The following is a 21,242-nucleotide window of genomic DNA, read 5'->3' on the forward strand; positions in this document are numbered from 1 at the left end:
TTTGTCTGTTTTGTGTGCTGAAACAGGAGAATGTGAGAGAGCTCGCGATGATAAGCCTACTAATCGTTGGTTGAATGTAGAATGAAGAAGCAGTACGAGAAGAGAAAAGAAAAGAGCAACTAAGAAAAGGGGTGAACATCCGAATGGGGTAGCCCAGACTGTCGCTACGCACTCAGCCAGCTTCACAAGCGGAAAGGGGGTGTCCTTCTAAACTGAGTAGGAAAGGAAGCAAAAGGGAAACAAAAAGGTGGCTGTGTAGGGGGAAAAATATATATATATATATATATATATATATATATTGGAAAAAAGAGTTGTGCATAAAAACAGTTGATAAAAAATAAAGTTGTGTCCCCTCGACCGGAATCGAGCCGGTGACCTTTCGGTATCGATAAATTGCCATTTACAGCCGAACGTGATAGCCAACTACACCACAAGGGGATTTTATTGTTTGTTGCATTGTTCGTTTTAGAATTGCGCTTATGTTGAGAGGACCACGCCGAATTCGATCTGTCTTTTTGTTCCAGAGTCGGGGTTAAACTGCTACTGTACAAACCTGAGCGAAAAACTGTTGAAACAACACCTGGGTAGGTCTCCTCACCCAGGCCAGAAAGAAGGTCCTGATGTGGCTGTTTGGGGCGTGCGTGGGTTTTGAGGTTCGATGGATGACGAGTCTTGGGGGCTTGGCCAAGCCTACGCCACAGCGGACGTCGTGTGGTGCAGAGGGGGTGGAGAGTGCTCAGCTGACTTCAGAAGAGGACCGACCCCAAAGAGTAGTCCAAAATGCTTCATCTCATGAATAGTATGCCTGTGCTTTGTAAAAGCGTCTTGACCAAACTTTCAAGGCCTTGATCTTGTCTCACAGTGCCGCAACGGGCGCGCAACGACGACACATCAACAGCGTCACACCACTGCTAACTCGCAACATCACCGCCTCACCACAACTATACCCAAGGAATCTCACTCTCAGCAACAGAATTCGTCTCTCCATTCTCCATATCAAACGGTATGCACTTTATGTAAATACCTAACCCCTTTTATACTTGGACTTTCCCACCAACGCCCTTCACTCCCCTTTCTTTCCCTAGCCAAAAAAGAAAAAAAAAAAGGAGCGTGTAGGTATAACCAAAACCCAAAATCCACGTGTCCCATCCAAAATCAGCTCATTCCCCATCATCAATAATGCAAAAAAAAAAGGAGTGACTCGCCAATCCACCAAAAGGATGTCCATCCATTCCCAATATCTCCTTGCTTGGTAGATACCCGCCTGAACCAACCACAGCACACACACAATGCAGTGAGGAACGTTCCAAGGAAAGGTACAAAAGGTGAAAAACAAAAAGATATTATACTGCGTTTGTTTCAAATACCTACGTGAGAAGAACGAAAATTAGAAGGAAAAAACATCGAATAACCCAAAAGAAAAAAAATAAAGGAGAGTGATGGGGTATAATGCATCGAGAATTTCACTTCGAATGCACAAAAAAAAAAAAAAGATCCCTGAAACCTGGTTTTTCCTCTGGGCCCCTTTCCCAAACCAATCCGTCCCATGCACACACCGCACTGTTTTGGTGATATAGTGGGTGTTTAGTTCTGTGTGTTATTTACGTCTATACCTCTCTGTGTCTCCAGAGAGTATTGTGTTTGTGCAATGCGTAATGAGTTGCTGATGAAGTCGATGCGGTTCAATATGATGTTGGACTGGTATCCAGAAAAAACCACTCATTCCCGAGCCCCTCACGTCCTCTCCTTGACAATCCACCTCTTCTTCTCTTTCGGCTTCTCCTCGTAAACCCGGGCAGCGCTGAGGGGCGCTGGTTCGAACATGCCGGCTGATGGACGGTGAATTGACCCAGAGTTGCTTTCGTTTGGCACGACTCTCCCTGACTCGGTGGCATGCGCGAGGTTGGCACCCAAGGCGTACTGGCGGTCCTTCTTACGCAGGTATCGTTTCCTCCAGATGCAGGCGCCAACCCAGATACCGACTATCGCCACCACCATGATCACCAAGAAAATTACCCATTGGTAATGTGTCTCGATCCTGTAAGCCTTGGTTAGCCAAAAAGTCTCGGGCATCGCGAAAGCGTCGTCTTACCAGGTGCCGCCAGTAGAGTTCTGCGCGGGCCGCACTGTCGATGTGGACGTCGCTTGTTGCCCGGCAGTGGTGGGTTGTACATTGGAGCAAAAGCCCGAAAACCACTGTTGGATTCTCGAGTAGGCAGACGGGTCAGATGCACACGCATCGGGGCATACTCCTGTAGTGCCAGTCTTCCAGGCCGCCAATCTAGGGTCGTTGCAGAAGCAGCTATTGTAGACGCTGTTGTCGGCTGAAGGCGCTCCTGGTGGTACGCAGCCTCCGTTGACATCGTATAGAACACCACAATCCTTCACACAAGCAGGCAGCTGCCCCTCGGGAATAAGAACGATGTCTGCAGTGAACAGTCAGTACGGGTCTGTGGGAAACACAAGTCGGTTACATCTCAAAATTGACGTTGCGCAGTACGTCCTTCAGGGAGATGAGCGATGGCAGTTGAACGTACCCATTGCGAAGAATGTTGGCAAACAAGATTGAAGCTAGTGTAAAGTGCCTGCAGCTAATATGTTGTTGATTGACGATGGGAGGCTGTCGATGTATCGCAAATCTCGACGGAAAGAAACCGCTGCTGGCTGCAGGAAACCACGATGCAGTGATCAGCAGGACAGCCAACCGATCGCCTGGAGGGCTGGTGACTTTGACACAAGCGCCCGCCTGTCGTCCGAAAAGCCAATTCTCCTTTGACAGGCGCCCGGAAAGTGTTTAAACTTGCGGCGACCGGGAACGTCGGAGAGATAGAAGAAAAGAAGGGATGCAGACAAATGCTGTTGTTTGTTTCCTTCGTCCTGGATCGATTCGGAGAGGGTCTTTGTTCGGTCGTCGGCACTTGGGTGACGTCGCTATCGGTAAAACAGACGCTTTTCCTTCCTTGGTATCCCTCTCAAATACTGCCAGCTCCGTTTCTGGAGTCGGCCAAGTCTTTGTCGATTCGTTGTTTTGTCGAAGCCGAAGAAAACAGCCCAGGAAGCCAAGATGCAAGTGTCGGGATGTTGTCGTCGCTTGTAATCCGTATCGAGCCACCTTCTACAATTTCAGATCTCTCAAGAGCGAGCGAATGGTCCTTGAATTCGTCCTTCTTCCTCAATCCACTGTCGCCGTCGAAATGGCGCGAATAACGAGCGTCGTTGGTGGTGGTGGGAACGAGGGGAGGGTGGATGAGCAAGAGGGAAAGGGAAAAACAGGGAAAATGGCGGTGGTGCAGAGGCAATAGGAAAATCAGCGAGTGAGAGGCGGGTGTGAGTGGTCGTCACTGGTCAGACAAGTTGGCGGGCTGCAACCTGGAATCGGTCGCTAGCTACAAGCAGTTCGGGTGGGCTGGGGTCGGTGACCCGGTCCGATGGGCTGAGTGATCAAGCACAAGTAGTGAATCAGTGGAGGAGCGGTTGGCGGTCTAGTCTGGCTTCCCTTTCGTTTGGGCGACATTCATCAAATGCCACAAAACGCGCGGGTCCGTTGTGAAGGCTGCTGACGAAGCACCCTGGCAGTGTCTAGACACACACTGACGGCCACTGACACCCCAACGCATGGCGAGTGATCACCGTGGCATCCAACGCAATTCAATGGCATGGGCCAAGCAGCACGGGCCCTTAGGTCCCTACACCCTCAACGTGACCGTAGCACGTTTGGTATAGCGGCCAAATAGTGGGCGTGAGGGCGCCGCGCTCACTTCTCTCGTATGGAAGTAATTACCTCTTCTATACGTAACCCCGGGCCGGTGATTATCGTGTTCGCGTTAGAGCATTCCTTCGTTCTTCAGCCCACCTTGATTTCACCTTCATTCAGCCCTCAAGGTGTCTCGGCAGGGGACCCCGCGCCTCCAATCGATTCGCGTCATGGTTCAACTTTCTCAGACATTTGGAAGGCTGAGGCGAAACAAGACAGAACAAAAGTCCAGACAGCAGGGCATGGCATGACAAGTCCCAACCATGACAAGCCCAGGCAGGATTTTTACCATCAACAACACAACCAACACCAAGTTTAATAGGATCCGGCTCGACCGGACGAAAACATCAACCGACTCTCAGCGTTCAATGACACGCCATCAGCGGGAAAAAGCGGGCCATGTACATGCTTCGTGGGCCCCTGTTCCACACCCCACAATTACCCAGAGCGTCACCAATCAGCTGGGACGCGCCGGGGCGATTCACCGTTCGCTGCTTCGGTGCCGTTCGTGCCTGGACCTTTTTTCGCATTTTAGCCATAACGTTGCATTATTGAAATATGCAAACCACCACCTACCCAAAAGGTTGATATTTCTCTTTTTTGCATCCGTATAGGGTGGTGGGTGTATGTAATAGCTCACGTAATAATCGCTCGTGTTTGTGTGCGTCCTTGCTTTGGTGGTCGGGGGCCCAGGGATAACGTCAGACCAGTGCTAATTAACAGCCACAAGGTGTGAGGGGGGATGCAAGGTACCGGGCATCATGTCCGCGCGGCAGCAGGAACGGTATGCCTCATCGGAGTGAACCTACATGCGTTTTTGGCCATGGCGTTCAGCTTATGTGGCTGATATTGTGTATAGGACAGCAGTCGGGAACTCGTTGGGGGTTCGAAAAGACTGGACATTGGTCAGTTTGACATTATATGAGGACTTCATGCTTGAGGAAAGATTGAGGTACCTCAGATACTCATGGAGAACACATCAGGAAGTTAGACTCCGATCCTGGGCGAGAAGGATTATGTCAAAACTCGAAGTGAGCAACAACAAACCAAAAGATTCCCGAATCGGATGATGACATGGCGGAAAGGTTGAACCCAAAGTAAAGGTCAAATTCCAGACCTCGGTGCGGTCAAACTCGCCTCTAGCAAGGTCGGTGTGAACAACCAGCACATCACGAACCAGAAAAAAAAAAAAAAAAAAAAAAAAAAAGAGAGAGAAACACTCAGCTGTTAAGAAGACCCAGAAACAGCCACAATCTGAAAAATCGCCCGACCCGCGGCTACACCTTCCGCAACACCTCCCCAGAAAGTCCCTGCATGGGTTTCGACCCTACCCTAGATTCTGTAGGATACCGCCCCTCCAGAAATAACTGCCCATCCTTCCTCGACCTCATCAAACGTTGAACAGTACCTAGATCAGGCATCCTCTAGTTCTGTACCAATCTCACACGTCTAATCTTGCCTCTTTGGCTATTGTCCTTCGCCTGCCGCTGTGGCAAAAGAAGATCACTCGGCTCCGAGGTATAACAACAAGCTGCCCGGTAGTAGTTGCCTTCTTTCCTTTTCTGGATTTTCTCGCATGAGGATGGCCTGGTGTTATCAAGACTGGTTTTCTCTCTGTGTGTGTGTGTGTGTCACCCCTTTTAAGGATTGATCCCCCAACCCACGACCACGTGCTGTGATGGGCTTTCTGTGTGACGGGAACCCCCGGCGCCCCCGGCAGTCCTTTCCGAAGTGAGGTTGATAGGCGCCTAGAGGTTACCTAGGGGTAGGTGTGGAATTGACCAATACCGCGGCTTCCCAGGTTTGTTTGATAAACGTGGCGATAAAAGAGACAGTTCGCAATGTCAAGAGGGGAGAAACATACATGACATTTGGCAGGACGCACTGTCAAATGAGGAAACATACCCCCAGCCTTTCGCCCTGGCGGTGAGGGTTTACTTGAAGGGATATACCCAGGTTTGTTTTCAGGTCTGCTGGGTTTGGCTGAATAGATCAGACGGTGACATGATGGTAAAACATTATACAATTCTTGCAGGCTTTGGTCATACAATCAACCAAAAAAAACCCTTTTTTCATTGCTTTTCATGCCACCCTTCAGGTGTGTCTCCCGAGGCTCATGGTCGGCGCCTAAATGGGGAAATGTTTGAGAGTGGGTGACAACGTGGCTGTTGGTGAGACTGAAGATTTTTTGCTGGTTTACAATGACGTCTGTTGTCTTTGAACAATATGTCTATCTGTTTGGCGCATATTGAGCTGGGAGGGCATGAAAATCGGGCCGATCGGACGGGGTGTGAAGAGAGCCTTGGGCTCTTCCTCTCTGTCGATGCCGATTCGGATCTAGATGAAAGAGAGCTTTGGTTGCCCTATCCCGAGCGTAGTGGCAACCAGAGGGGCAAAACCGTCTCTCGTTGTTGATCCATTCGATGCTTGACGATGGTGTCTTGAAACAAGAGAGGCATCTTTGATCCAATGTGCTGTCCGGATTGGGCCGCATGCCGTGCAACTTTGTGCAATATGAATTCAAATCATGAATGAGGCAGAGGAAGCCACCACGCCATGGCATCGGTAAAGAATAAAGTAGTTCGGACCGGTGGCGGCTGAGAATAACCTTCTGAGGTATTGTTCTCGCGTGTTCCAAGGGTGTAAACCCCCCCTTGTGCTACGGGTAGTGTTGGCTTGTGACCTGGGATATCGGGGCCTTGTTCTTCGTAAGGGATTGCCCGTGGACAGTCGTCTGAGTGTTTCGGCTACCAACACCGAAGCTGTTTAAAGTCGTGGTCAACGCAACGCTCTTGCTTACCCTATTTTTCGGCTCGGAGCTTCTAAGTCGGACATATTGTGTGACCACCACGTTTGAGGTTCTTGGCTGGGGCCAGGGAATCATCAGATGTTCCCCCTCACATGGGCAGGGATTGCTTTCGGCCGTTAATACTTGCTGGAAAATATAAGCCTGATGGCACTGCAAGATACCCAGGTAGAGCAACCTTGGGCGATTGGGTGCCCCTGGGCTGGATGAGGATGCGTGGCATGCATTAGTGCCGGTATTTGAACTGATTGTGCCAACCACATGGGATTGCTTCCTTGGGGAGATATTCTGGGCGTACATCTTCACGGTGTGGCGGTGTTGTACGCTGAATCCCTTCCCAAGCTAGTACAGAATGAAATTTGACGCCAGAAAGTGAGACATCGATGGAGCAGGTCAATGATGCTGTCAAACTCTACCGAGGTTGCTTCACTGCAACGTTGTCAGCAGTTGATTTTGGTTCTCGCAGATCCTCGGGTCGAGCTTCTTGACGAAATCCTCGAGTACCATGGTATATGTTGCTTCTTGGATGTTCATCATCATATTTCACCTTGACTGTATAATGCAAGCAGTCCCGATGCGATGGATCTGCAGCACTAACCCGTCGAAACGGTGACGCTACCGAGTACAAAGACTTGTCTGTCTTATTGTGGGAGTGCCCACACGACGGCTGCATGGACCCTTCTCCCTGACGATCCCGCGCATGGTTAAGTGTCTTGAACTTTGATGGCGGAAGTCATCCTAGACGGGTTATTACGTCTCTTTTTGACCATTCGGAAGCTTCAAATGGTCTCAAAAAAGACACGGAACACCCCTGAGACGCATCATTGCCGCTCGGTCTGGAACAGCCCGTCCGCACCCACCTCGCCTAACGTTGGTGTTCAACATTAACACAACTGCATCCACCCGGTCCTGGCAAGGCAACTAGAGGGGTAGATAGCCTTATAGGACCGGCGAACTTTTGGAGAACCTTGCTGAGGATATCATTCGGCGGGGTGTCCGGGAGGCCTGTTGGCAGCAGCTGAAAGCTCAACGCCTTCTCAGACAGCAGACAGCAGGGCAAGCTCAATACGAAGAGCTAGAACGTCTTCTTGTGCCTGAGAAGTCTCTGTTTCAGACCCATTAACTGCCCGTAAGACAGCCTAGTACAGCAAGTGCCTGGGGTAAATGCCTAGGTAGGTATAAGCTCGTAAGTGACAGGTGCCAGACCTCAGTATCTGCCATCAGTTACGCATGAGGGATGACCCAGCTATAAATTTCATGTCGCACAACACCGGCCCAGCTCGGAGGCCCGTTTGCCTCCTGGCGGTGAGCCAACAACTATCTTCCGACCTTTGTCTATTCGAGTCGACCGCTCCGTGTTTTCTGAGACAGAGCCATTGACATCCATCAACCTTGTGCTTGACGCCCACGAAGACGAATATCATCCGAGACATGCCGGAAGTGACCCTCGAGTACATGCATGAAGACAGGCCATGTGAGAAGGAGCAACGCGGGATGTATGACATGACAATCGAATTTCCACTCCGGGATTGAGTGGGCTGTAGACAACCCTTGCGGCAGGCTGTCGACGAGTGGGATGACAGCTAGTACCAAGTACTGCCGAGGTGATTCTATCGTGGGCGAAGATGATCATCCATATACGAAGACAGAGGGGCTGGCAAGTTGAAAATATCTATAAAGGCCTGGTCCCTTGAAGGAAAGCCCCGAGTATTTTCATCAGCCACCAGCACCAAAGCAAGATCTCAAAAGAAGAAGAACATACCTTGAACACTTCCTCGGCCATATCTACAACACAGCATACATCTATCAACATGCCGGAAAATTCAGGAACCAGCTCTTCCCAGAGCTCAACTTCAAGTGCCACCTTGTCAGGTGCGTCTGGATACTCTTCGTATCCGAGGTAATCCAAAGCCCGTCGCCGGTTAGTACACTGCTGTCTACTCATATTTGCCCTCGACCAAGTAGCTGACCTAGGCTTCAGGTGAATCACGATGGATGAGATCGTTGTAGTGATGGTGTACAAGCATGTTTTCGGTTTGCCAGGAGGTCAAAGGTGTTGAGTGATCATTGATTTCGACAGTGGAGTGGTGGACATATTTGTTTGTCTTGGGGTCTGAAATGGGGCGGCTTTTGTGCTATTTGTTTGTTTTCTTCGGTTGCTGGGTTTTTGGCTAGATGTTGGCACTGCGGTGGTGATGGCGTCTTTGACTACGAACTTCTCTCGCTTGTTTAATTAGATACCTTGAAATGATGGGTGAAAATCTAGGTCGCGTATGGCTTGCGGAGCCAAGGTGTGAAGTGATGAAGTGATGTATTCCGTAAATGTGAATTATGAATTTTGTGCGAGCATGTCCAACGGCCAAGAGAGCCAGTGGCCCCAATCCGGGCCAAGATATGCTGCGATACTTCTGAGTAGGTGAGCTCCTGAATCTGCAACATGCCAAACGTCTCGACTCAGGTGTAGGTAGAGTGCCCAGTAGCCCATCACGGCAATCGCCTCTGGTCGTCGCTGGGCAAGCAACTCGGTGAACTCTGATGGTACGGCTGCAGGCCTAACCCAGTCGTCAGCGAATACCAAACTTATGGTTCAAGATAGGAAGGTACTTGCCACATGAAGATCATTAGATAGCGTTCATTGCGCACGTCATTGCCCAGAATCCTGTCAAACCCAACTTGCAGATAAGCCGCAGCTTTGAGACAGGCCTCTTTCGACTGAGCGTCGAGACTAAGTGACTCAGAAATGAGATGTCGAAGATAGTCGCAATGATTCCCCAGTGGCAATGACTGGGAAATGCTAATCGCCCAAAGAACAAGGTGCTTGATATCAGATTCGAGTAGAAGCTCCCATGCACTGATCGACACGCCTTTCAAACCACCAGAGATTGAAAGAAACTGAAGATAGCGGTCAAGAAACCCATCCAGATTCGTATCGCGCTTAGCGAGCAGATCGGCGAGTAAATGTCGGCTGAGCAAAGAACAGTAGAGGAGGAGGGCGGAGCAGTTGTTCTGGTCAATCTGAGCCTTGGCTGCAGTCTCGTTGTAAATCGAGATGGCCCTTGTTTGAAGATGCATCGCGTGCTCCGAGAAGAAGTCGGACCTGTCGGGGAAAAGCGCAACCAACCTTCGCGCGCACACCGCCAGCATCTGGTGCATCAAGTACGGAGCTTGAAGAGCGCATCTGAATAAGAGTTTCGAGGCAAAGTCGTGTAGCTCCTCGTTGAGTTCTGGTGCGTGATCAGAGAATTTGAACCGGATCATGAGCTCCATATGAGCACTGTTGACATCGTGACAGAGATGAGAGCTTGGATGGCCCAGCTCGGGTAGGGGGACACCAGGAACAGGTGCTGCATCGCCAATTGCGCCCACGGCGACATTTGACATCGGCGAGCCTGACACTGATCCTGGTGGTGATACCGCGACTCGATCACCAGCGAATGATACGGGTGCCCCGTCGGTCACTGGTGAGGCATAGCTACAGTCTCGGCCGGAGAGCGTACAGATGATGCATTTGGGACGTTGCTCGTCACACTACATCCAGAGAGGTTAGCAATAAAGTTTTGAAACCCAACGGGAGCTAGTTAGGTAGGTAGGCACCTTGACATGACGTCGTTTGCACTCGAGGCATCCCGCCCGTGACTTCTTATGACTTCTTCGTAGCATGGTTTGTGTCAGCACCAAGAATTGGCTGTTGATCAAGCGGGTGTAGGAAGTGGCCCTCTGAAACTCCAGAATTTCAGGGATCAGATCCACCAGATGCGGTTGGATTGGTGGATAGTTCCAGGCCTTAGGCCAGCTCCTTGACCGCGATCTCCGCTAAAAGAAGGCTCGACCCGGGGGTAACCTCGAAGTTAGAGATGTCACAGGTGTGAAAGAAATTCACCAGCAACGTGGTCATTCTTATACAATTAGATTGTTCTTGGTGTATTGAATTTGCTGACCTTGACTGCAGCCAAGTCGAGTAAGCACTTCGCTCCCATCGAGTTCTAAATCAAGTTTAAATCATTAATTCGTCCCACGCTGAATCAAAGTCCGATAAATCACCCTAGGAAATCGACCTAAGAAACTCCGGCTCACTAGCACTAAGCCACTAATGGCAAATTAGTAGTATTGTTTGCTGCCGGGTGTGAGGATGCGGCACTGTCGTGAGAATTGATTGGGCAGTGATCTGATTGTGTAGAAATGCCCATCGGATAGTTTCAGACCTCGGATGACAAATGGCGCCTCCAATACTGCTTCTTGCTACAACCATATCCAAGGTCAGTTCGAAACTATTGGTCTCACATAATCTCAACCTCCGACTGGCACGGAGCATTCTGTCCTTCTGCTCACGCTCAAATAGGGTCCTCCTGCGGATATATGCGGGTGAGAGCGGGTGTATGAAAACCATATGATTGCTAGACACTGTAAGGGTCACCCTCAAGGCGAACAGAGGTGACGTTAGGAGGAGACAAGCGAGACAACAAAGCTTATCTAACGGTGATAAGCTGAATCCACGGCTATGTTCAGGTAGGTAAGGTGTACAGCGACCTGCCAAAGTATCTCATCGATAATCAGCTGTGGCACATCTTTGCTTTCAAAATCTTGTGGTTCAAGGCGTCGAGTCTAGATACATACGAGGTAGTTCCAAATGTTTGTTGAAGAAAAGGTCCAAAATCATGCTAACGAAAAAGAATATCAAAAACTGTGAGCCTGAAATTTGTCCAGTTGGAAAGCACACCGACCGCCTGGTTTGATGAGGACCCAGCTGGCTGGTTCTTGGGACCACCGTGGCAGGGGGGTTTCCCCTGCTAGTTTCCGCCATGAACTCCACGCTCTCCCGATGACGATCCTTCCCCTCGACGCGCTTCGAAATTCAAACTCAGACGCGTCTTTTATTTTGCTCTTCATTCTCGAGTGGTGTGAGCAAGATCAGGACGGCACTCCTTTTTGGCCCTTATCTGAGTTCTGTGGCTGGATTTCAACCATTGAAGCACTCCTTTTGGGTCGGTTTCATCATCTCCTGACTGTTGACTTGCACAATTCGAGTTCACAAACATCATGTCATCATGGGTAAATCACCTGCACATTCCAGATGCACATCAGAAACTCCACCACTAACACATACCCAGGTGTTCCGTCCTCCCGTGGCACCATCCACAGGCGTCATGCCTATCTCAGCTCTCCTCTCGCCTCAGCCAGACGCTGATAAAGAGAACCATGGCCCCGCTGCAAGCAAAAGCCTAAAGCGCAAGTCCCTCGATGACCATGCCATTGCCTCAGCAGGATCAGGCATGTCCCTCGACGACATCGACCTCGAAGGCGTACCAATCGACATGAACTGCGACCAGGTCCGTCGCAAAATCAATAATCTTCTCGATTCCGCCGCCATGACCAAAACCGCCTTCGCCCGTGAGATTGGCGTCAGCGCCAAATCGCTTTCAGGCTTCTTGGGTGTCCACGGTCCCTTCAACGGCTCAGGCTTCGCCGCCTATGAAAACGCCTGGGAGTGGTTCAAGAAGAGGGAGATGCTCGGTATCCCTCTAGTAGGGAAGAAACAAAAGACTTCCGCCACCACTGCTGCCTTTGCTGCTCCTGCTGTCACTGTGACCCCAGCCCCCGCAACCGCATCCAAAGCCAAACCCTCCGCTGCCTCTTCGGTTCCTGATATCAGCGGAATTCACCTGGAAGGTCAGGAAACTGACTCCGTCCCCGTCTATGACTCTTGCGACGAAATCCGCCGTAAGATCGACCTACATCTCAAAAAAGACGGCGTCACTCAGGCGTCTTTCCACCGGGACATCTACGCCCAGCTTCGCGGCCCCAGCAAGCCAGGAAAATGCTTCCAGAGCGTGCAGCTCCAGCGATTTAGGGGGATGAAGGGGAGTAACTGTGGGGCGAAATCAGCGTTGTATTACGGGACTTATGTCTTTTTTGAAAAGATCCGGATCAAGGAGGGGAAGCCGAAGACGAAGCATAGGTTGGAAATGGAGGCGCTTTGGGGGGCAGCAGGGGCGGATAGGGAGCATGATGAGAACACTAGGGTTTGGGTCTTGGGTGTGGCGAGCAAAGGAGGTGGTGGGAGGGGGAGGGAGGTGGGGAGTATGCTTACTTTTGATTAGGGGGCGACGGGTGGCAGAGTTGGTTTGGTATGATGCTGCTGATTATCGATGATATTTGGAAACTACCTACCTTATGTTTGGGAGATGACTTTGAACGGCGTGGTTTAATTTGGTGGGAGGAAAGGGGGCGGCTTTTGTGATATTCAAGTTAGCGATCTTATAATATGGTACTTATCAGTGCTCAGTGTGCTTAAAAAATAATCCAATCTCTTACATTTATTCTTTTCTGTTGCCTTTATAGGCCAGTCATGCAAGATGGTGCCTCAAAGGAAAGGTTTTGGGCGAACCTAAAGCATCACCTCGTGACTGTCGTCTAAGTTTGAACCACAGAAAGCCACCTTATTTTTTTTTTTTTTTTTTTGAAAACTTGAATAAGGACAGGAAACTTTTGAACTTCCATTTTCAATCACCGTCTGCTCTCCGTTAAAGATTGATTTCCCATCAACTCTCCATTCGTCAACAAAGCCACAATGGACGCATCTATTACCTTACCGATGACCTGATCTCGCTCCAGACTCTGATATACGTTGGCCTGTCTGCAAACAAGGCAGGTGAGCTCTGGTAGGAGTAGATGTTCCGCGGGCGTTATGACCATTCCAATCACAGGAACTTCCTCCACTTCATTTGCCAATACACAACTGAGAACCACGTGGTGGAAGCCGCCGATGACAGCGATACTCAATGGTGAAAATGTATGGATGCTTGCGGTCTTGCTGTCGAAACCCAGGACGCCATCGTGGATCCGCAGTTCACCTATCTCCGCCTGTCCAAATCTTGCCTGCACTGTATGAATGACACAATGGATATGCGCTACGCCGAGCTCGATGACATCTACGATCCGTGGCGGGTCGGCTATTCGGAGCAGCGGCGGATAGCAACGGGTGATGTTTCCAAACGCCACTCGACTCCCAGACAACAGCAGCAGGGCACGCTGGCTATCGACCTGACTTGGAGCTCCGCAAAAGCCGTCATTCCTCCCGGGCATACAGTACTCTACAAAGCAATTAACCACGCTCGCGGCCATTGTCTCTTTGACGGGGCCGGCATCATGTTGTATAAGTAGAGGGATGTCTGCGAACCTCTAATAGAGAATGCCATCCCAAGACAACTCTTTACCTTCACACCGCACGTCGAAATTGCAGAACCTGAAGCGAGCTATGGGAAACGACGGGCACGGCTCGATTCGATGATGATATTTCGCGTTTACATCCCGAACTCTGTCATTGAAAGTTTACCTGGGGCTCAACTGCCTTCGACATTTCCACTATCCGACAGATGACTGGAAGAAATTGGTTTTAACTTCTCACAGAAAAGGGAAACTGGTGGCCTGGGTATCAGCGGTCGTACCACATGTAAAAATCGGCCATCCCTCACGATTGCCGATGCATCTTGGGGACCCAATCATGCGTTTGAGGCATTGAAATCCTGGGACGATGTCACGGAGGTCACGGAGAGGTTCTGGTTTAAACTTGGAGTCGATGGGAGTGGGTCCATAGCCACCCAATACATTGTCGACGGGTACGACGGAGGATGCACGTGGCTCGACAGAAATGTTCGGGACGTCAGGGCTTTTCTCTTTACCGCGGTTGACTTGATTTCGTGGCTTGCAGAGAACCCAGTTGCAAATAGTTGAGGGAAAAGGATTTGGAACAGCTACAAGGTCTTCAAGACACCCACAAATGTCTTCCAAGAGAGTGGGAAGGGAGTGATATCATCAGGGACGTGTTTATCAACGCACATGGCAAAGCTTTAAATTCTGCCGCAGTCTACTATGATGTCCATGACGTACCTAGATTCTGTTTGATAGGTACCTGGGCCACGATCGTGGCTTTGACCTCGCCGCAGCAGAAGCAGTGACTTGTGCCATGCAGTGTGTTTAATCATAACAGGTATCTCGACGCACTGTACTCCTGTATTATCTATGAAGAACCAAGGAATACTGTGATAAAGTCACTCACACTGTGACATAGCTATTCACAAGCTGCCACGTCTCCGTTGTCTAGGTCTTTATGGCCAGGCTGGAATGGGTGTCGAGATTTATGCCGTATAACCTGGCGACCACGTTTTATAGGATACCCCCGACTTCTACGGTCCTACCATGCCACCTCTCGTCCACCTTCGAATAAGCCTGGGCACTGCCTTGGTGACCAGTTGCCTCCCCTCCCCCCGCCGGGTTCGCAAAGTGTTCCATGAGAATGATGTTAACACAAATCGACCCCGCTCTCTGGCAACCGGCGAGTGTGTCACCTTGAGCGTGGCTTCCGAAAACCATTTGTTTTGTGACCAAATCATGGCCGAGATCATCGGACCCCGTTTCAGGAGGTATCGCAATAGCGCAGGCCACTGGTAAAGTGGGCAGTCTGGTCCTCTCACTGTCTCGACTCTGGAGAGAGGTCAAGATGTACCAGAAACAATCAAAGCTTTGGTCGAGCAGCTCAGGTATTTCGCCCTATCGATCGATGCAATCAAAGCGGAGCTACAGGCATTGATCGGAGGAGGATGTCCTCCAACGCCCATGTGCGCTCGAGCAATTCCGCATTGTCGACATGTGCACGAGGAACTGGACAATTGATTCAAGATTCTATGGGTGATATCGTTTCGACCAGGAGGCGGAAGAGATATGTCGCCAAAACGGAAGCGGTGTTGTTCTAGAAGGCCGAGCTCGGGATGTACGAAAAGCGACTTTATCGAGCATTGAAAATACTCGAAATGGCTCTTCAGCTGTTGAAAATGTGAGTGAAATGACGCAAAATCATTTGCTCATCTTAGGGCAAGAACTGATTAGGTATTGATCGTCTAGATCCCAAATAAACTTTCAACCCGAATATATCGCCTCAAGGGTTGTCGAGTCATTCCCCTTCAATAGAACTAGGAACGGGATCTCAAAGAGAAGTCTCTGACCAGTGAACAAGAGGCAAATTATTGGGTGTCGGGCAAACTAACCACGAAGCTGAATGGGACTCATATAGGGCGAGCTCGCCATCGGACACGGATTCTAGCAGGGTGTCTGGTTTTCGAGGTCATGCACGATGGGGATGTCAAAGCACCCTCCGTAAAGCAGGAAGCGAAAAGTGAGTATCCCCTTCTTTTTGTAGTCGGGGATGATTTCTTGACATTTATCATGTTAGGTTACCGGATAAAAGTGGCATTTCCGCGTTGGTTCATGAACAGAGCTTCGGACCTTCAAGTACTTTTTGCGACCTGTGGATGGAATGTTGCTTTTCGGCAGTATACGATCGTCGAAGAAGGCAATGAATTGTTTCTTTGAGTCATGTGTGAAACACATCCCATCACACCAAACGAGCTTCGAAGCTCCTTTGCCAACGGACACACCACACCATATATTCTGGATAACAAAGGAAGGACACTATTACACGTCAGTATTACATCTTTTATAGGAGCTCGACCAGGTACTAATGGTGCATCAGTATGCCATGATCTTCAACCCAAATCTGGTCCAACCTCTCCTCGTTGCGGGTCTTGACCTGTTCACTATCAGCTTTGAAGGCCAGTCGCCCCTTTGCTGGTTGGATGTGGTACCGTACACCTACCTGAATCCAGAGGATCAGCTTTTATTTCATACGGCCCTGCTCTCCTACGGCGCACATGACAACTTCAGCGGGGACGTTCACCTCGTCGGCAATGCTGCACAGTGACAGCGCTGCTGTAGAGCCTCTATTCTCCGAAATCTTCTGCCACTATTACAAGTCGCCATGGCAGCGGCGCCTGAAACTCTTCTATCGATTCTCGGGCTTGGCTATAGACCATAAAGTTGGGCAAAGGTTTCTCTGCCAACAAGAAAGCTCAGTCACCGACGACATCCGAGCTGAGGGCTTCCAAAGAGATGGGGTCGGTTTTGAATTACATAATGTGGGTGTATTTCCAAAGCGCTATGGGGCTAGATCACACTTGCAGGCGACCAGGCCACGCTCCTAAACCACTGGACACGTTTACTGATACCGTCAAAAAATATGAAAAATGGTCCGATGTGTATTTCGTCAGGTTGCCGGTATCATCACGCTCGCGGATCTTGATGCCCGCCATCCTGCCGGTAAGGCTACAAAAGCAGTGTTTGTCGACACTGGTATCTTGCAGTCTAGGGTGTGGCCGGTGGAACTGATGTGTTTACCAGTACAGCCGGAGTTCGGATATATGTGGAAGGATATCATCAAGGGGCCATGCCCTGGGGATTGGTTGCTTGTATTCGAGTGGGATATCGCTTGGGAGGACCTTTAAAGGGATTTCTGGGAATGGATTGAGAACCCTCCCATGAACATTCCTGGCTCTTGGATAGATTAGATACTGACCTTAGTTGAAGACCAGTGCTCTTGAACATCTCGCCGGTTCCACGTTGTAACATGTCGTCAACCTGGTGTCTCGCCTTTGCCAAGCAGGGGTGATGTTGGCGTGTTTGGACTTAATCCGTCTGTCTTGAGAGGTATAACGGCAAAGGCAAAGAGCAATGTATATAAGAATGGCGAAAGGAGTCTTAAGGTGTAGATTATGTAGCACGAGGATATCAAGTGGATTCACTACGAGAATATGTCATCTGTTCTTCCTGCTCCTCCTGAAAGCTTGATGATTGGATCCAGCCAAGCTTCTGTCCGAGATGCAAACTGGCCCTACAAAAAAGAAAAGATGGGGCACAGGGTTCAGCGGGCCGCGGCAGCTTGCCCCGGCAGGCAGTTGCAGCTTCAACCCCTGTCTGGGCTAAAATGGGGGGCTCCATCTGCCCAAAACTTCCAGCCTGTCCCTTGGAAACTTTTGCACCAAGGGTTCCAGGTCATTTCGTGGCGGCGCTCTTCAACTTTCCTGCGCCGGTTCAACCACCAACCGGTGTTCTCTCTTTGTTTCTGACTTTGGTCAGTTTCCTCATGGAGTAGCGCAATCATGAAATTCTCTGCTCTTTCCCTAGGCCTGTTGGCCCTCCTAACGCCGCTGAGTGCGGCATGGACCAAAGAAGGTATGTGAAGTATTTGCTGTACCTTCCCGTCGCAAATGCGATGATGCCCCTTTTCTATTGCGTCTGGTTCCAGTACCACTATATCTACACAATCCAATTGTATCAGACTTACTAACATCTTCGACGATAACCAGATCGCGAAATCTTCCGTGTCCGCGATGAACTCCTTGCGCATGAAGGTCCCGAAGTGACTTTTTACGATTTTCTTGGTGTCAAGAAGGGCGCAAGCCACGAGGACATCAACAAAGCCTACAAGAAGAAGTCAAGAGAGCTCCATCCCGACAAAGTCAGACAGCAGCTCCAGGCCCAGCGCATCAAGGCCAACAAGGAGAACGCCAAGAAGTCGGGAGGCAAGCCCGGTGTGCAGGTGACGAAGCAGCCTACCTCTCATGAGCTCAAGGTTGCCATCAAGCGCGCCTCAGAGCGCCAGGCTCGTCTTTCCATCGTTGCCGATGTCCTCCGTGGCCCTGGGCGTGACCGATATGACTACTTCCTCACCAATGGCTTCCCTACCTGGAAGGGCACCGAGTACTACTACAACCGCTATCGCCCCGGCCTTGGCACTGCTATCTTCGGCGTCTTCCTCGTCGCCGGTGGTGGCGCGCATTATCTCGCCCTTTACATGAGCTGGAAGCGCCAACGCGAGTTTGTGGAGCGCTATATCACGTTTGCGCGCCGTGCTGCTTGGGGCGACAACCTTGGTCTCAACATTCCTGGCGTTGATGGCGAGCCTGCCGCCGCTCCTCACCCTCCCCCTCCTCAACAGGTGTACGAAGACGAAGACGGTCGCCAGATTCCCATCAACCGCAAGATGCGTCGCATGCAAGAGCGCGAGACAAAGAAGGAGGCCAAGGATAAGAGTGCCGGGCGCAAGACCCGCCGTGGACGTGACACCAAGCCCGCCTCGGCCTCTGCTTCCGGATCAGCGACTCCCCAGCCGCAGCCCGAGGGACAGGGTCCCACTGGAGCCAAAAGGCGTGTCGTTGCGGAGAATGGCAAGGTTCTCGTTGTTGACTCGGTGGGCGCCGTCTTCCTTGAACAGGAGGATGAGGATGGCAATGTGGGCGAGTACCTTTTGGACGTAAGCTACCTCTTATTCATCCAACTTTTTGCAAAATAAGCTAACATACCCATCAGCCCAATGAGATCGCCAAACCTACCTTCAGGGACACCGCCGTGGTTCGCCTGCCTTTCTGGGTTTATGATCTGACCATCGGACGTGTGTTTAAGAAGCGCACCGCGGATGACGAGTTTGAGGAAGAGATCGACGAGCCCACCGAGACCGACGTCGTCAATGACGACGAGGATTCTGAGCCCGGAAGACTCACTCCCTCCACTGGCTCTGCCGAGGACTTTGAGCTTCTCGAGAAGTCGGTCGACTCTCTGGGTCAGGCCAAGGCAAGCGGTACCCAGAAGGGGGGCGGCAACAAGGCGAGCAAGCGCAAGAACAAGAAGAGGTGATCGTGGATCTTTTTTGCGGAGGGTATGTTGCTTTACAAGCGGTAGAGTTTTCGAGCAATACGTGGCTTTGACGTTGCGGTTAGGTTAGGTGTTCTTCGGTGGTTGATTTAAAAAGGAGGAGGAAGAAAAAAGGAGGTCAAATCTTCTCTCGGTATATGGGACGATGTTATGTGACAACGAGCCCCGGATTTCCCAGGTGAATTATTGCTACCTATATATATAGAGCTGTAGCACTCAATATGGCTACATACAACCCGCCCCGCTCCAGATTCGACATGCATTGACAGAAACAAGACACAGGCAAAAGCAACAATGAGCATTAATCTATTGCATCGACGATACAGAAAACCAATCCTTCAAGGTATATTAACCACCCATTTCAGCCCGTGCTGTTTCCATGGGCGAATTTCTCCCAAACAATCCCAAACTCCACGCCCAATCCCAAGTTCATAACCTTTCCGAATCCCGACCACGCCTCTCATCAGCCAGCACATCAAGATCAAATCCCCACCGTATGGCTCAACACCTTCGCGGCTAACTGACTAAGAAGCCTTGCCCGATCCGCCTGTGGCAGTTCCTGCACACAATCACAAACATTTCAGTAACTGTCACTTATGCTCGCTCTCCCTGGATGAAGTCAACCCCAGCAGCACTCACCTGAAAGACCGCATACACACTCTTCCCCTTGGCATCTCTCACCGCGCCGAGCCTGTTGCCAGCCACAGCACCAGCAACCATACCAGGTACATTGGCCATAATAAACCCTAGCGCGCCACCACTGATACCGCCCAGCGTGCCCCAAAACTTGCCCGTCGGCCTGTTGTTGTGCGACGGGTCGGCCATGCCCTCCTCCCGGAGCATCTCTTCGAAGACATCGGCGAACTGCTCATTCTCAGCTTGCTGGCGGGATTCTTCCTGGTTGTGCTGGTTTTTGGCGCCCTGGCCTTGGTTGGTGAAGAAGTTCCAGGCCCAGGAGTAGAAGTTGGGCTGCTGTCCTTGCTGTTGCTGGTCGGAAGCGGACTCTTCGGCGTCGGCGAAGGGGTCGAAGCCGTCGGGCGTGGGGCGGGAGGAGCTGGGGCCGGAGAAGAGTTTGCGTTGGGCGTCGTATTCGCGGCGGCGGGTGGGATCGGAGAGGGTGTAGTATGCGTCGTTGACGAGCTGGAATTTGCGGGTTCGTTCGGGACGGTCAGGGTGGTCGGCCGGGATGCGGTCGGGGTGGGTTTTTAAGGCAGCGCTGGGAGGGTTGTTAGTTGGGGAGATATGATGGTGGTGAGTAGGATAGATTACCGTTTATAGGCATCGCGGATCTGGGTGGTGGAGGCGGTTTCTGGGACCTCGAGGATGGCATCTATAGCGGTAGGTATGGTAAGTCAACAGTTATGAGTTCGTGGAATATAGGCTTGACTGACAGTAGTTGGGAGGCCGGCCGGCTTTTGCTGCCATTTTGATAAGATGCGGGGTGTCAGATGTCTAACGGTGCCGATGGGTACAAGAGAGCAAGCAGATGAACAAAGGCAATCTAGGTTTGGTTTTTTGTCTCGGAGACTCTTGTCTGGCCAGGCTTTCCCAAGAGTTGGTTGCTACATGCAAAATCACTAGGACAAGTCTATCTTCAGTCGCCCAGCGGAAGAGAGAGCGCGAAAGTGGGATGGTGGAACGAGAGTTGGATACGTCATCTGTGGCGTTGAAATGTGGCTTTTTTGAACCAACCCCTGTCCAGCCGTCCCCCGCATTCTCAGGGGACGCGAATCAGTGGGTCTCGGTCACAGGCAGTTCTAGCCCCTCGTGCCCCTCTATACGGAGCATCGCTATCTCCCATGATCAGCACATTGTTTTCTTGGGTGTATCGACAAGAAAAAATCGCCAGCCTCTTGCTCAAGGCTAATTCTCCTTTATTGGATACCCAGTGAGGTATAAATGGAGAGGCAGGAAGCAATAGGCAAGGAATGGCCGGCAGGGTCTGGAATCACCCCGCGTGTCACCAATTCATTGGACGGCCCGGCGGCGTGACTGGACGTGTAGCCGCTTTCCTCACCCGTTTCAGGTTCGGCTGGCCTCTGACGCATGACTGCTCTGGGGAAGGCGAGCTGTGTGACTGCCCAACCAGGCACTCGATTTTGAGCCCAGAGCTGCAATAGAACCTCAACGTGGAGGTGATGG

The 21,242-nt window shown here is 50.9% G+C and overlaps 6 protein-coding genes and 1 non-coding gene across 7 annotated transcripts; 4 read left to right on the top strand and 3 right to left on the bottom strand.

The window, feature by feature from the left end:
- Window positions 1-348: 348 nt before the first annotated feature.
- QC761_0006620 lies at window positions 349-438 on the top strand. Its single transcript has one exon. It is a non-coding gene; the product is annotated as a tRNA-Tyr (tRNA).
- Window positions 439-935: 497 nt separating this feature from the next.
- On the bottom strand, window positions 936-4,929 carry QC761_106210 (uncharacterized protein). The gene is made up of 4 exons (XM_062873883.1): window positions 4,711-4,929; window positions 2,538-4,649; window positions 2,093-2,426; window positions 936-2,038 (listed from the first exon to the last, which is right to left on the bottom strand). Exons 2-4 carry the CDS (start codon window positions 2,539-2,541, stop codon window positions 1,735-1,737), a joined length of 642 nt encoding a protein of 213 aa, XP_062736969.1. The 5' UTR covers window positions 2,542-4,649; window positions 4,711-4,929; the 3' UTR covers window positions 936-1,734.
- A 4,211-nt stretch (window positions 4,930-9,140) lies between these two features.
- On the bottom strand, window positions 9,141-10,162 carry QC761_106220 (uncharacterized protein; the record flags this gene model as incomplete). The annotated part of the gene is made up of 2 exons (XM_062873884.1): window positions 9,141-10,032; window positions 10,155-10,162. 2 exons carry the CDS (start codon window positions 10,160-10,162, stop codon window positions 9,141-9,143), a joined length of 900 nt encoding a protein of 299 aa, XP_062736970.1.
- Window positions 10,163-11,333: 1,171 nt separating this feature from the next.
- QC761_106230 (uncharacterized protein) lies at window positions 11,334-12,658 on the top strand (the record flags this gene model as incomplete). Its single annotated transcript, XM_062873885.1, has 2 exons — window positions 11,334-11,609; window positions 11,669-12,658. The coding sequence occupies exons 1-2, from the start codon at window positions 11,598-11,600 to the stop codon at window positions 12,656-12,658; spliced, it is 1,002 nt and encodes a 333-aa protein (XP_062736971.1). The 5' UTR covers window positions 11,334-11,597.
- A 2,031-nt stretch (window positions 12,659-14,689) lies between these two features.
- QC761_0006660 (uncharacterized protein) lies at window positions 14,690-16,708 on the top strand. The gene is made up of 3 exons (XM_062871842.1): window positions 14,690-15,390; window positions 15,720-15,729; window positions 16,087-16,708. The coding sequence occupies exons 1-3, from the start codon at window positions 15,326-15,328 to the stop codon at window positions 16,312-16,314; spliced, it is 303 nt and encodes a 100-aa protein (XP_062736972.1). The 5' UTR covers window positions 14,690-15,325; the 3' UTR covers window positions 16,315-16,708.
- Window positions 16,709-17,401: 693 nt separating this feature from the next.
- Window positions 17,402-19,274, top strand: QC761_106240 (uncharacterized protein). The gene is made up of 3 exons (XM_062873886.1): window positions 17,402-17,621; window positions 17,756-18,702; window positions 18,759-19,274. Exons 1-3 carry the CDS (start codon window positions 17,549-17,551, stop codon window positions 19,080-19,082), a joined length of 1,344 nt encoding a protein of 447 aa, XP_062736973.1. The 5' UTR covers window positions 17,402-17,548; the 3' UTR covers window positions 19,083-19,274.
- A 131-nt stretch (window positions 19,275-19,405) lies between these two features.
- QC761_106250 (uncharacterized protein) lies at window positions 19,406-20,943 on the bottom strand. Its single transcript, XM_062873887.1, has 4 exons — window positions 20,492-20,943; window positions 20,370-20,430; window positions 19,740-20,316; window positions 19,406-19,659 (listed from the first exon to the last, which is right to left on the bottom strand). The coding sequence occupies exons 1-4, from the start codon at window positions 20,523-20,525 to the stop codon at window positions 19,582-19,584; spliced, it is 750 nt and encodes a 249-aa protein (XP_062736974.1). The 5' UTR covers window positions 20,526-20,943; the 3' UTR covers window positions 19,406-19,581.
- Between the last annotated feature and the right edge of the window lie 299 nt (window positions 20,944-21,242).

The sequence above is a fragment of the Podospora bellae-mahoneyi genome, assembly GCF_035222275.1.
Source record: "Podospora bellae-mahoneyi strain CBS 112042 chromosome 1 map unlocalized CBS112042p_1, whole genome shotgun sequence".
In the NCBI taxonomy this organism is placed as follows: Eukaryota; Fungi; Ascomycota; class Sordariomycetes; order Sordariales; family Podosporaceae; genus Podospora; species Podospora bellae-mahoneyi.